This window comes from Dipteris shenzhenensis, chromosome 23 (genome assembly GCF_047967505.1).
Source record: "Dipteris shenzhenensis isolate YYH24624 ecotype China chromosome 23, Dip_SZ_1.0, whole genome shotgun sequence".
NCBI classification, from domain to species: domain Eukaryota; kingdom Viridiplantae; phylum Streptophyta; class Polypodiopsida; order Gleicheniales; family Dipteridaceae; genus Dipteris; species Dipteris shenzhenensis.
In genome coordinates this window covers 3,366,715-3,381,926 of record NC_141618.1, presented here as the reverse complement: position 1 = coordinate 3,381,926, position 15,212 = coordinate 3,366,715, and the positions used below count along the sequence as shown (strand labels likewise).

The window sequence follows — 15,212 nt, the reverse complement described above, 5'->3', positions numbered from 1 at the left end:
GTATTTTGTCACTTTTATTGACGAGAAGGGGATAGAGAGGGAGTTGCGTGCTCCCTACAATCCTCCACAAAATGGCGTGGCTGAAAGGGCAAATAGGACCATTCAAGAGAGGACTCTTAGCATGCTCTCACAAGCAGGATTGACCCATGGTTTTTGGGCAGAAGCTGTTAAGACAGCAGTACATCTCATCAATAGGTCACCCAACAGGGCCTTGGATTTGAAGGTACCTGAGGAGGTGTGGTCAGGAAAGCCACCCTCTTACAAACATCTCAGGGTGTTTGGCTGCCAGGCCTTTATGCATGTCAGAAGGGAAATACGCAGCAAATTAGACCCAAAGTCACACAAGTGTATCTTTCTTGGGTATGGTGACAATGGAGAGATGGGTTACAGGTTGTGGGACCCTGAATCTCACAAGATTGTGAGGAGCAATGATGTGATTTTTCGAGAAGATAGGATGCAAAAACAGCCTATCAATACCATTGGAGTGAGAAGAGTCATTTTTGAGGAGGAAGGACCTCCAGGACAACCACAAAATGCCAATCAAAATGCTGTCCAAAATGGTCAAAATCAGCAGCCACCTCCGGCTTTTAATGCTCCATATTATCCTCCACAGGAAGAGCCACAAATGCAGCCTGAGATTCAGCAAGATGTGCTTCCAGAGCAGGCTGTACAGCCCCAAAATATGTAGGAACAGCAAGCAAATCAGCCACCTAATCAAGATGGTTGGGTTAGGCGAAGCACCAGGGTGTCCCGGATGCCTGACAGGTTTGTTCCAGGGGTGAATGCACTTGATGATTACATCATGGTGACAGATTGTGGTGAACCCTCGTGCTTTAAAGAAGCCATGAAGAGGGAGGACGCAACGAATTGGTAGAAAGCCATGGTTTCAGAGATGCAATCTCTTGAGAAGAATGAGACATGGAATCTAGTGCAGTTGCCTGCAGGCCAGAAAGTCCTACCATGCAAGTGGGTTTATAGGTTGAAGATTACTCCAGGGGATGCTAAGCCCAAGTACAAAGCAAGATTAGTTGCTAAGGGGTTCAAGCAGAAAAGGATTTTGATGAAATCTTTTCTCCTGTAGTCAAGATGACTACATTGAGGACTGTTTTAGCTTTGGTTGCTTGTCAGGACATGGATCTTGTCCAAATGGACGTGAAGACGGCCTTCCTTCATGGAGACCTTCATGAGGATATTTATATGCAGCAACCAGAGGGATATCAAGTCAAGGGAAAAGAAGGGCTTGTATGCAAATTGCAGAAGAGTCTTTATGGGCTCAAGCAGGCACCCAGAGAGTGGTATCACAAGTTTGATGCTTTCATGAAAGCACAAGGATTCAGACGGTCTGATCATGATCATTGTCTCTACACTAAGAAGGCAAGAGATGGTAGTCTTCTTATACTCATTCTTTATGTGGATGATATGCTTATTGCTGGGAAGTCATCTATTGATATGAATGCTTTGAAGGCAAAACTGCACAAAACCTTCGACATGAAGGATCTTGGTGATGCAAATCACATTCTTGGTATGCGGATTGTGAGGAACAGGTCAAAGTGTTTACTCTATCTTTCTAAAAAAGAGTACATTGGCAAAGTCCTGGAGAGGTTCAATATGGATAAGGGGAAGGCTTTGAGCACACCCTTGCCACCATATTTGAAACTCAGCCAAAAGGACAGCCCTCAGTCAAATGATGAAAGGGCTCAGATGGCCAAGGTTCCTTATGCTTCTGCATGTGGCAGTCTGATGTATGCCATGGTTGCTACTAGACCAGATATTGCTTTTGCAATGGGAGTGGTCAGTAGATATATGGCTAACCCCGGTAAGAGGCATTGGGAGGCAATTAAGGGTATATTGAGATACCTTAAGGGGTCTCAAGATGTGTGCATATGTTTTGGGAAGCAAGATGCAGAAGTGCATGGATACACAGATTTAGATTATGCAGGGCATGCAGACAACCGTAAGTCCACCACGGGCTACGTGTTTACTTTCACAGGTGGTGCTATTTCGTGGATATCTAGGTTACAGAGATGCACAGCATTGTCTACCACGGAGGCAGAGTATATTGCAGCCACTGAGGCTTGCAAGGAGGCCGTATGGCTTTCACGTCTGGTGGGAGACTTGGGTTTTTCAGGGGATATTCCTTCTTTGCATTATGATAGCCAGAGTGCTATTATGTTGGCAAAGAATCCGGTCTTTAAGCAGAAGACCAAGCACATTGATGTTAAGTACCACTTTATTTGTGAGGTATTGCATGACAAGTTGTTAGAACTTGTCAAAATCCATACTGATGATAACCCTGCGGATCTTTTCACCAAGAGTGGTTTGCACATTGCAGGGCACTGATGGGTGTTGGATAGGCCATATCTCATGTTTTGGCCTTGTACATTCTATATGTACTTGCTGTAATTTCTGATTTTTTGAGGCACATTGCCTTCAGGTGGGAGGTTGTTGGGGTTAAGGCCCTGTGCCACCTCATGTACACCTTTTTGTTACAGGTTACAGTGTGAACATGGTTCACTCCGAACCGGTTCCACCCAAGTGTCTATCCTAATATATTCTTGAGGGTTGTGGTGTGCCCTCGCTTCTCGATTCACACCCACCACTCTTGTGGTCTTGGTCTTGCTCTCCTCCACTCGCTTTCGCTTCACTAATCTCGTGTCCTTGCATAGCTGCTATTTTACAGCTGTATTGCTTCTCTAACCTGCCTGTGTGCTGGAGCAGAGTCAATAGAAACTTTTCTAGATAGAAACTAAGAAACTGGTTTCAAGGTGTTGTTTCAGAAGCATTTCGTCCCTCTTTCAAGAAATGTCTCATATATCTCCTATGTGGAAAATGATAAATCTAGTGTTTAGATGTGCATGATAAAATTGGGAGATGGCTGTTGGATGCCTAATGAAGGAGCTATAGGTGGTGTTCTCTATCCCACTAAGCCTTCACATAAGGCACACAGGAGCAGAACATAGCCACCTTCCTTGTGTTAGTACCTCAGGTTTGCGCAGCCTTTCTCTGACTGTCTTTTACCCAGCAGTTTGCTGGATGTTTGTAGCTCCTTCTTACTAGAGCAATTTTGCACTCTGGTGGTTGGTATAATCTGAGTATAATTTGGAAGTATTTGTGCTACTATCTTTGTGTTCTTTTACAGTTTGTGAGTTCAGAATTTATTGTGCATCTAGAAGTATTTGGACAGAGTTACATAGATCTATCTGCTGCGTTGGAGGTTCACAACCTTTATTTCGAGCAGTTCATTCCCATATTGCAATTGTAATACCTAGTGTTCAGGTAGTTGATGTTGTTACAATGGTCCTAGGGAAAGCTGCTTTACCTATTTCTCGCTCTTGATGACAAAGGCAGTACCCTTAACCAATTTAATATTATGATTATGCTGAGAAATCTTGAGCATATATTTCTTGTAGTGCTGTATTTATTTAAGGTCACCAAGTGCTTCTTTGTAGCTTATAAAATTGTGTCTAAAAAAGTTGAAACCAGGGAAGGAGTCTTTAGTTCTCTGTATTGTGTAATATGAATTCATCTGCAAAAAAGGTTTCCTCCTGCTCCCAAACCATTGCGGATGTGAAGTTATTTTGAGCGTTAAGTATTAAATATAGTTCATCATATACTCACATTTCTGCATTTTTTTGCCCCCAATTTAGAGAAAGCATGTAAAGTTACTTCGGATGTGCCATAGCAAGCTCAATGAAGTAATCAAACCCGATGATCATCTGAGGTGGATTTCTTTTTCCCTTGTTATTTCAAGCATGTGTATGGTTTTTTTTTTGGGGGGGCGGGGAATTTAGAGAAGAAGAAGAAGAAGAATATATTATCGTCCTCTGAAGACCAAAACCGGCCTATGGGACCTGAGCAATACAATATCACAATATCACAAGAGAGAGAGAGAGAGAGAGAGAGAGAGAATATGATTGTATTAAAGTCCGCTTGAGACCCTTTATGATCTATGAGGCTGGACACCACTATTAAATAGATGGTGTCTCTTACATCAAAATTATGCGGAAAAAGAAATTCATACATTATTTTTGTTATACTGCGAGCACGTGCCTAGCCAATTGGTGTGCTAGGTCAAGGACTTTGCTATGATGCCCTAATACTCCCTTTAGGTAGGCTCCCAGTTTTGTAGCTGGCTGTTCCAGGAGGGTTTTGAGATTGGCCTCGTTGTTACTGTATTTTTCCTTGATATGCATGTGTGCTTGGCAATGGAGGAGCATGTGTTATTCATTTCTATCTCCCTTGTTGAGCAGGATTTGCAAGTTCTCATGTCCCTTGGAATTCTAGGTCTTGTCCACCTACCCCTTTCGACCTCTAGATTATCAGAGCTGTTCCAGGAGGGTTTTGAGATTGGCCTCCTTGTTACTGTATTTTTCCTTGATATGCATGTGTGCTTGGCAATCGAGGAGCATGTGTTCTTCATTTTCTATCTCCATGTTGAGTAGATTTTGCAAGTTCTCATGTCCCTTGGAATTCTAGGTCTTGTCCACCTACCCCTTCCCACCTTTAGATCATGAGAGCTGATCCTTGTTCTATCGACTAGATTCTGCTTGAACAATGATACGTCCTCCCTGATGTGTACTCTTTTTGAACTCCCTGAGGTACTCTTGTATTCCATATTTGTCCATTGGATTGATTCCAGCTTGTAGAGCTCCATTTTAGGACCTGGGTGTTGCCATAATTTGTGTAGCATTTTGTTCAGAACCAGATTTCTGATATGTTCCACACCCTTGGGGATATCTGTAGTGTGTATTCCGCCATCCATTAGATCCTTCTCTATGCCATCCGTTGGTTTTGTGGCCTCCATTGCCCCGTGTGGGATCCTGTTTGCCTCCATTTTTAAATTCTTGTTGAGTTAAAAACATGTACTGGCACATTGCTTCCTCGTGCAGAGCAATCATCCTTGTCTCTACTAGTAGAATAGGAGCCCATGTGGAGACCCACTTTTACTTTGGTTCCCAACTCCCCGATGAGAAATCGTGTTTCTGGGTACCCATGTGGGGCATCCATAGAGAACCATTGTTTGTACCAGCATAGTGTAAACGATTTTTCTCAGTTCCTAGCTCCAGACATGTGTGTTCCTGCATTTGTTTTGAACCTGTATAATGCTTTCAGCCCTCCCACTACTCTCCTTTCCACACACTCATTCCACTTTTAGTTATTCATGAATTCTAGCCCTAGGTATTCTTACTTCGATACACATGCACACACACATCCACTTTACTTTACCCTGCATGCGCACATGCAGGCAGCTTCCATTCTTTTCCATGCCTTACTCCTTTCGTTGAGTTTCTTCAGGCTCCCATGCTCGTACACCCTTGTTCATCGATCAAGCCCTAGCCACCATGAACAGCGCTGCAATTTTGCCTTCATTGTTCGCCTTGCCTTCTACCTTGCTTTCAAGGTATACTCTATTATTTGATTGAGGGACATATGCAATGCACGTATGTAATCGTAAGAGCTAGCATATGATTTGATCTCTCTTTCTTCATAATATGATGTTGAATGCTCTTTTACATCTCTTTGGGTGGGTCTATTTCTTTTTCGTTCTCGATAGCATGCTTTCTTTTATTGATTGTTGTTTTCTGTCCTTTCCTTGTTTTGTGTTGGACATAAAACAAAAGAAAAATAAATTATAGTAGAACAACTCCACGTCATGGGTGCGGAGGGTTTCTCCTTAAGATCCTGCCACCATGAAAAGGCTCCAGGCCCTAAATGAGGGTGGAAGCCTTTGGATGACTTCATCTAGAAATCCAAGGAGGTCACTGCTAATCTGCCTAAGTTTAGGCAGCCGACTTTTCTTCTTCAGAGGACTACCAAAACAAGATTAGGAGAAATAGACTGGAGCCACTGATCAGGCTATTAGGTCTATGACAGTAATGTAGGCATGGCACGCAGAGACCTTCATAAGCTGATCAGAATGGAAAGCGTTGCAATCTGATGAGTGTGATACTTTTTTGTATGTGGAGAAACCCAACAGATATTTTAATTAGTAATGTTTTGCCATATTTGAATAAACACGCATATGAAGCGTTTCTCATTTGTGCAATGGTGATGTAAATGTGTTTGCTGTCCTGTAAAAGCAGCAAGGAAGCGAAGTCTTCTGCTGGTAGGCTTTCATGTAGACATACTTAAAACATGGCTTGGATGAGCTCTTACAACTTGGATGGACTAACTCTCTTCTATGGTGAAAACAAGCCAATTGATACTTATGTTAGTCGGAAAACTTAGGGTGATTCACTCGAGGCTCAACTAATTGGAGACGTTATGTGTGAACATTCAGACATGTTTTCACCATAGAAGAGGGTTAATGTAAATGTTGTATGAGCACTCTATGGATGGACTAACCCTCTTCTATGGTGAAAACTAGCCAATTGATACTTATGTTAGTCGGAAAACTTAGGGTGATTCACTCGAGGCTCAACTAATCGGAGACGTTATGTGTGAACATTCAGACATGTTTTCAAAGGACCTTTGTCATGACAAGAAAAATCATTGATTTGTTATAGTAGACATTAGAACATTATTATATATCATACGTCAATGGTGTAACATGTATTTATATTTATGATGGACACCGACCGAATTGTTATGGGCAATGGATCATTTGAGTAGATAGGGCTACTCGAGTTGGAGCCATTGGCATCAAATTTGGACATGTAACACTTACACTTATTCTATTAATAAAGATGTGCACCCACATGTCTGTCCTAGGGGTAATAGGAAGGGAAGGATGCATTGAATGGTAGATGCATGGGTTGTAGGCTAAGGGTAGGTGTAAATGGGAAGATGGAACTTGAGTGATCTCAAGGGACATTAATGAAAGGGTATCACTCTTCATTGTAAATATCACTTAGCATTCTCTCTATTCACCTTGCATTCATCCACCATCTCTCTCCTACCTTGCATGTACGTCGAAAAGAGAAACAAGTACTCTCACGAGGGCGCTCTTTCCCCATTGGAGGGCCAATTGGCATTGAAATTCTGCATGCATTGAACACATTTGCATTCTTGAGAAATCTGGTTCTTCACATTTGGTATCAGAGCTAGCGACAATCCACGATTGGGACAAGAAGAGAAAGAGATCAAGATGGCAAGAGAAATAGGAGAAGCGAGTAGAGAGCGGGACGCGGACGGATAGGCAGCACATGCAGCGGAGGTGTGCACGGGCAACCAATGCACAAGCTGGGAGGCAGCGCACGGGTAGGCAAGGCAGGGAAGAGTAGGGGGAGGGAGACATATGGTCAGGTCCGACGGGCGTGACCGCATAGGGATCCGCACAGGTTGCATGTGAAGGCGGTGAACTTGATCTAAAGCGGGTTTGAGATTGGGCATGTGAGTCAATTTTTTGGAGGCATGGGAGAGAACCACCGACAACAAGTACACATACTACATGCAACATATAAACCCATCATATAAGGCCAATTACTTTGCTGAACGAGGAATTTGAACGCGTCCATCTTTACTTGAGCCAGTGACAGAAAGTTGTGGCCTCCATCCGAACAATCTCACACTATTGAGACGTGAGATGGGCCTTTGGCAGATAGAGAGACGAGTGGATGCCTTGGGACACATAGCTTTGTCTAGCCTATAGCCCAACATCCGTGGAGACTGCAGCATGCTCGTCTAGAGTGCACAGCACAATCCTCTGTTTGAAACAACAGTGCAAAATATTGGACAGCCATGACACCATCGTTGACTTCCTTTTATAGCAGAGCTGCTATGGGCACGTCCGAGACCAAAAAAAAAAACACTCCTTTAGAGTGCATATGGACTCGAGACCCTCAGGATCAGAAAATGGAATCTAGGGGGATGGTAGCATGAATGAGGAGATAACTGAAGCTGATATACTCTTCATATTGGAGACATGGGAGCACGAAGGACACTATTCCAGAGGTACAAGGATTCTCAAGAAAATCAATACGGAACACAAAAAATCCGTAGGGGGACAGGGCTTTGGAGGGATAGCATGTCACATAGCAAAGCCTAGGAGAGCACAATCCAGTTCATAAAAGAAGATTCTATAAGCAATGTGTGTGGCTGGAGATAGCAGCAAATGACATAAATATCCGCTTGAGAATGAAGGAGATCTGCTTGTTTCGTGTTCCGATTCCCATGGCAATGTTGACTTGCATGCCTGAGTGTTTGCAGAATCTACCCAATGCATTCAAATGTGCCTGCATGCCCTTTTTGTCTCGTGTAAAGAGAACGACGTTGTTTACATAGATGAGGAGGAGCAAGGCATAACCTGTAATTTGGACTCCCTCTCCACTGTGTGTTCTCATCCATTCTTCTTATTCATCAATGAATGAATCGAAGAGAGCTGGTGAGAGGGGACAACATTGCTTGATTCCTATGTCACTGCTTAGGATTATCTTTTCCTTTTGGCCCATCTACCAGTGGCCTTGCCAGTTCGACCAGTACTCTCTTGTACTTTAGGGATTTGCATTTTTCTAGTCTTTCCTATAATATTTTACGAGATAGTGTGTCAAAGGCTTTCTTGAAGTCCACAAAACAACAGATGATAGCTTTCCTATTATTCTTGGCCCCTCTAGAGCTGCTCTAATGGCAACTAGACAGTCTACCGTTGAGTGTTTGGGCTGAAACCCTGCTTGGGATGTTGCTCTTATTCCGTGTTCCTCTGCTCAATTGCTGATTTTCTGCTCAAGGATGGTGCCATACAACTTTCCCATCAAGCAATTGTTCTGTAGGTTTTCGCTACCATATTGTCTCCTCCTTTGTGGATCGGCACTATCTTGCTCAGTTGCCACTTGGTAGGAAATCCATCTTCCAGAGCTTTATTTATAATCATTGTCAGCATTTCTTTTGCTTTGCTTTGCCCCCTCTCCATTCCAGCATCTCTTCCACTAATCCTCGTGAGTCCGGAGCCTTCCCATTGGCTAACTTCTTTAGACCTATTTCCACATCTTCTGCTGTGATGATCCCATCTCAGCTTTGATGGAGATATCACGGGTGCTCCTCTCTTCTCCATCTCTTTCATAGAGTTCCTTGACAAATTGTTTCATGTCTTCCCATGTCTGAGATTGGTTTCCATGCAGCTTCAAGAAAAATGTAATCGGGTTTTTCTTGATCCGTTCAAAGTGCTCAAGCTGTTTGTCTTAGGAAAATTCTCTGTTTTTTTTTTCCTCTTACTATTCGTCTACTCCCTTGCCTTTGTGTCTTTTCCTATCATGGTTAACCTGCTTTTTTGCAGTCCTGGTCATACCAGCTGTTACAAGGCATCTCCCCTTACTCTTTGTGAAGCGTTTATGTGCTATTTTTCTGAAGTATTTCTGTCATGCATTTGTCCATTCCCCTGGCATGTTTGAAGCATCTGGCACTGTGCGATTGCCTTTTCTAGTTCCTTCTCATAGATGTGTATGTTTTTATGATCCATTTTTTCAGACGAGGGAGTGCTGTTTGCTTCTGTTTTGCTGCAGTTAACCTTGTTCCAATGATCTTGAGGGAGCTTGCTCTGTGGTCAGACTCTAGTGCCTCTCCATCGATCCTGAGATATCTCACCATGGACTTGCATATGGACTTATGATCATGTAGAAAACTTCGCTTGAACCCTGAGGGTTTTGCATGTGTAGCCTCTTGTTTCTGTAAAGAGGAGAGCTGTTGCATATCTGTAGCCCAAAACATTCACATAACGTGAGTAATTGTTTTCCGCCTACATCTTCTGATGTCTCTTCCAGTCCCTCCTTTCCTTACTATTCTCATCCATACTGGGGTTTTCCCTTCTATTGATACCTGCCTTGAGCCTGTTCGTGCATTAGAATCCCCTACTAGTATGACTTTTCATGATCTTTAGAGTATATGGCTATATCCTCTCCTGAATGTATGAAGGGGTCCCCTTGTGAGATGCTACTGTTGTGTTTGTAGATTGGAGTGGTGCACAATAGCATCGCTGCAATCTTCAAGAACGTACTTTGTTCAGCTGCCTATGAGCATATGTAGACCCCCAAGCAAACTTTGCTTCCTGCACCAAGCTTTTCACTACCCTTAACCATTCAACCACTCGGTAATTGGTGAGCTTTCAGTCTACAAGCACACAGTCACCAAACTGATGAGCAAGAGTGTCAATGCCGCATACAAATGAATTCACAATTGCAACTTTACACATCCTTACCCAACTACCTTCACAAACATTCCATGCTCAAACAGACACAACCATGCAAAGAAGATAGAGATGCTATGATACCAAACGAAACACCTCACAACTAACTTGGATATTCTAGGACTGACTCTATCCTCGAGCATATGTGGAAGGCCACCAAATGTCAAGATACAAACATTGGGACATAACTGATGTAGGCTAGTGCGTCATCATCTAACCGTAGATTCCTCGAAATCACCCCCAAGCTAGAGGCCAGGCGACCCTGAGCCGAAGTATTCTGACATAAGTCTGTGTGTCCTATATCACACAGCCCCATTTTCGCACAAATGCCATTCTCTTATGCTTCCACAATCCATCCTTAGGGTGATGTCTTTATAGTATGCCTCCTACTTAAGGTTTCACTCCATCTAGCCATCTTTTGAACTTCTTAGTTGGTGGTTTTCCAAAAGTTCTAGTGTTCCCTTAAAGGGTTTACTTGACCAAGCCTTTGATTGATTCAGGTTGAACAGTTTGCTAGGAATCCCATGAACTCTGATGTTGAGAGCCTTATAGGCCCTCTGCTGTTGCCCCATGAGAGTGGCCGAGAAGGTTGCCTTTGCATGTTCCTGTTTGGCCACATCCACCTATGTGGATGTCTCCTCGATTATAGACTGCATCACATGTGTACTCCCTGCGGTTGTATGTAAGGCAACGACCTCCTTTTGGAGCTGTGAAATCTCTTGTCTAAGCCCCTGGATGAGCCTAGCTTACTCATGTATAACCCTAGCTGCTCCTATATAACACCGGCTTGGTCGTGTGCGAAGCGGACCTGCTCCTGTGCGAAGTGGGTTACTGTGTACATCCATGAGGAGAGACTCCTAGACATCTGGTGGGTCAGCTCGTGGAAACTCGAGCCCTCAAGGGATCTGGAACTGAAAGGGTTGTGCGGCTGAAGAGTCGGTGGTGACGATGATTGAGGAAGTCGTGAGGTGATACCAGCCGGAGGTGGGAGGAGTGGTTGGGCTGAGATTGAGAGGAGAGAGAAATCATGAGTAATGTGGGCCTGTGTATGTCGCCGTCGATGATGGTGACATGAGTGATAAATTTGGTGACAAATCTGTGCTAGTAGGAGCGGAAGTCAATATCGAACCCGTTGTCAAAGATGTTGATGAGGTGGAATTCTTATGTATAGTTGTACTGTCCACTCCAAGCCCACTGTGGTTGAAGCGCTTGTTTATGTCCTCCAGTTTTAATTGCTTCTTGTCCTTTTTTTTGTGCTCCTCTATTTCATTTTCCTTGTCCTTCTCTCCTTTTCCCATGTCAGATTAATGCTGAGAAGTTGCTTGCTTTTGCACGGGGGGGCCCTAAATCAGGGAGCAGCCCATAGTAGAGATCCTGTGTGTGTGTGTGTTGAGAGAGAGAGAGAGAGAGAGCAATGGAGGGACTTTGTAGAGGGTTGTGAAGGGAATTTTTTTTGGCGGGGTTTTGGGGGTGGGGGGGGGGGGGAGCTCGTAGGGATACGAGAGAGAAGGAGGCTCCTGAGAGAGAGAGAGAGAGAGAGAGAGAGAGAGAGAGAGCAATGGAGGGACTTTGTAGAGGGTTGTGAAGGGAATTATTTTTGGCGGGGTTTGGGGGGTGGGGGGGGGAGCTCGTAGGGATACGAGAGAGGAGGCGGCTCCTAAGAAGATGAGTCGACAATAGTCTTCGACTTTTTCTCTCTAGAGAGAGAGAGAGATAGAGAGAGAGAGACAGAGAGAGAGAGTTTATTAAAGTCTACTAAAGACCGATGGGTCTATGAGACTGATAGAGAACGTGATACAATGAGCAAAAGAGTGGAGCTACTAAGCGAGCATCCTAACCCATGCTAGAAAAAAAAAAGTGTAGACCTAAACCATGCTATCATCATGCATGTCACCATAGTCATAGTCATCCCTGGATCATCATCTCTCTCAAACAGATGAAATCTGATCCAATACAATACAATACAATACAATGCAATGCACATGTGAAACGTCAAGGTACACCCGATGTCGGACTAGGCAGTGTCGTAATAGATCTCTGTCTGCTGTCTGGGGGAGTAGTTTGTTGTGACCTCCTGGCGGCTACTATATGTCTGATGAGTGCCACAGTAAACCCTGTCGGCTGCACTCTAGGGTTGAAGAGATGTCAACTAGTGTGATCTGTGTGTCTGTCCTTTGTCGAGTGTGCTGCGTCTCGGTTTCGGGGTCTCTGCCTCTCTTGCTATCTGTGATCAGGGGGGCAGCATGCTTTGGCAAGAAGAACTTTGTGTTCATACTCTGGGATGGACCCCACCCCTGTCTCCGTGATCTGATGAGATGCTCTATGTAGGACCGCCTCGTGAATGAAAGCGGCCAGACACCTGTGATTTGGGTATGAGAGTATGGAGAGGCCCTCGAATCCGTCTCTGAAAAGGTAGTGGTATCGCCCACGGATCTAGGCAAAGGAAGGCAAAGTGCTCCTCTGACTCAACCTCATGTCGTTCGCATAACGTGTACATACGGCTCTCTCTGGGGATCCCCTCTGCTCGTCTGCTCTCAATACGGAGTCAGTGCGATGACACACGGAACTGTCCAATGGCACTCCTAAGTGAATGTGGTAGGTGGATCTGAGTGTACCCAGGCGGGATAATGAAACCCTTCTCGGAGATGCATAGGTAGTGGTCCCGATAGAAACTGAGCTTCGTAGGAAGCTCTGTCTGTGCCAGCTAGGTCCTAATGTGTGTAACTGTAAAAGATCCTCTCGGATGATCGGATTGAACTCATTGCCCCGAAGCGGGACAAAGGGAGTGTCAATGCTGTACTGAAAGGGTGGCTGCCTCTATATGGAAACCCAGTCTCTCAAACCATCTACATGTGTGTGCATAGGTCTCCCTGTGCTGCTAATGCCATAGAAGATGCCAACGCCAACCAAGGTAGCCTGTCACCCTGCAGTACAGGAGCCATAATCTGGCACACGGTATAGATAAGTGAGAGACTGGAATGCCGCATCTAACGGCATTGGAGATGCCCCGAACTCACCCTGAATGATTTGAGAGAGAGAGAGAGAGAGAGAGAGAGAGAGAGAGAGAGGTGGGGAGGTAAGAGAGAAGGACCCAGGGTGATAAGTGAGCCAATGGAGTTGTAGAGAAGGGAGAGGCTATGGAGGGCTAAGGGGGAGGAGTTGGCAGGGAGAGGAGAGAGGAGACAACAGTCTTCAACTTTTGGAAAGTTGCAGTAACAAAAGAGAATGGCTATATAGGCACTGACAAAGTTTGTTTCTTGTCAAGTTCGGTGTGATTTTTTAGTTGTGTTGCTGTTGCTGGAACCAATGTTGTCTTGGAAAGTCTTTTTGTTCTGCTTTTTTTTTTTTTTTGGGGAGGGGGCGGGAGGGGGTGTGTGTTCTTCATGGGACATCATTTATTAGTCGAATTGTGGCTTATGCTAACAAGCAATGGTGGAAAGTTTTAATTGGAAGGATGTTGGACCCAAATTGTACATCCTGCAGTTCTTATCTTGTCAGTCTCAGAATTCAAAGCGGTCTGTCTATTAGATTGCTTCAGCACATGCAACATAAATTACGAAGTGAACCCAGCCTTCAGAAAAAAACTGTGTACTCACTGTCATTCTTATGATTCTGAAGGGAGTATTCTGGTTTGTATGTATGTAGTGTTGGTAACTTAAAGAAGATGATTAAGCTTTTTTTAATGGTAAGTTTTTCTTGGACAGCCTCGTGGCATTCAATCTTGGCTATCTGCCAGGAGGAGACAAAAATCTTATCACAAGAACAGAGGTAACGTTAGAGGCACTCAAATCTGCAGCAAGGGTGGTAAGACCTGGTGGAATGATTAGTATCATTGCTTATGTTGGCCATCCTGGTGGCAGGTAAATAATCTGACTTTTGAACGATCACCCTTAAATTTTAGCCTCAGTCTCATCCGATATGCAGATTTTAGGTTGATAAAACTCATTTTGAGACTAGAATTAGCATGCAAAGACTCATGCTCAACATAGGCTATGGGATATGGATAAAAGGTGATTAAGAGCTGTTATCAATAAAATAGGATTGTCTACATATTTTCTTCCAAATCGTGATGACAGGTTAAGTTAGATATCATGAAGTATCGAGTTTGGCACTATGTTTCTATACGGAAGGCTTAGTCTGAATGCATGTTCATACTGCACTCAAGTAGACTCCAAGCAATGCAATGCATTAATCAGACTCATTTCAAGATTGGAAACGGCAAGAATGAGCTTTCAAGGTCTCGAAACTTGAATTCACTTACCATGGAAAAATTGTCTACAGGGAAGAATATGAAGCAGTCCGGGATTTTGCAGCTAATCTCCCGGTGACAAGCTGGGTTTGCAGTCATCACGAGTGGTTGAATCGGTCACTTAGTCCAAGACTTCTCTTTTTATTTAGAAAGTAACATTATAATCCTGAAAACTTGTGCATAGCAAAGAATGAACTGCCATGATATCTAGGTTTATGCACAGATAAAGCACATTGGACATTCATTTTTTGAAACTCGTTTTGAACACTCTTTTAGAAGATATATAAGAATGATTGCTTAATATAATGGGCCTAAGGTAAGAGAGGAAGAGGTGATTGCCACAAATCAAGCAGGGCTCGGGAATGTATGGACTTTGTTTATTGTGATAAAAAATTGATGCTATACGGCTGCAGGCAACACATCAGAATTCACATGTTTTGGGCATCAAGAAGATGCAATTTGATTAAATAATTATACAGTGCTCGCATGCATGAGTGGGTAGGTGGATCTACGTGTGGGATGTGTGTGTGTGGACATGCACGTGCGTGTGTTTGTGCATGTTTTGATGGTTTAGGTGGGTGCCTATCTTGTTTGGGGAGGGGGATTGCATGCTTAACTTGACACATGCAACCCCTCCCCCTATGAAATATAATCATGCTATCACATCAGGACACCATCCATGAGCAAGTATGCACTTTTTTGGGAGGGGGGTGTGGGTGTTTTTTTTTTGGGGGGGGGGGGAAGGGAGGCTCCACGTTTAGTGAGTAGATGACAATGAGTAGATATGAGTGCATAGATTCTTACCTACTTGAGTGATTTGGAACTATGTATGGGTAGAGTGGAACT

At 43.9% G+C, this 15,212-nt stretch overlaps 1 protein-coding gene across 1 annotated transcript in view; it reads left to right on the top strand.

Moving 5' to 3' along the window:
* The window catches only part of LOC147886875 (S-adenosyl-L-methionine-dependent methyltransferases superfamily protein), a 74,884-nt gene extending 60,089 nt beyond the window's left edge, over nt 1–14,795 (top strand). Inside the window, exons 4-6 of the mRNA XM_087394997.1 lie at nt 3,648–3,721; nt 13,822–13,977; nt 14,399–14,795. Of these exons, the coding sequence (XP_087251123.1) occupies nt 3,648–3,721; nt 13,822–13,977; nt 14,399–14,522 (354 nt within the window). The 3' untranslated portion in view covers nt 14,523–14,795. The remainder of the gene's footprint in view (nt 1–3,647; nt 3,722–13,821; nt 13,978–14,398) is intronic.
* Nucleotides 14,796–15,212: the final 417 nt, after the last annotated feature.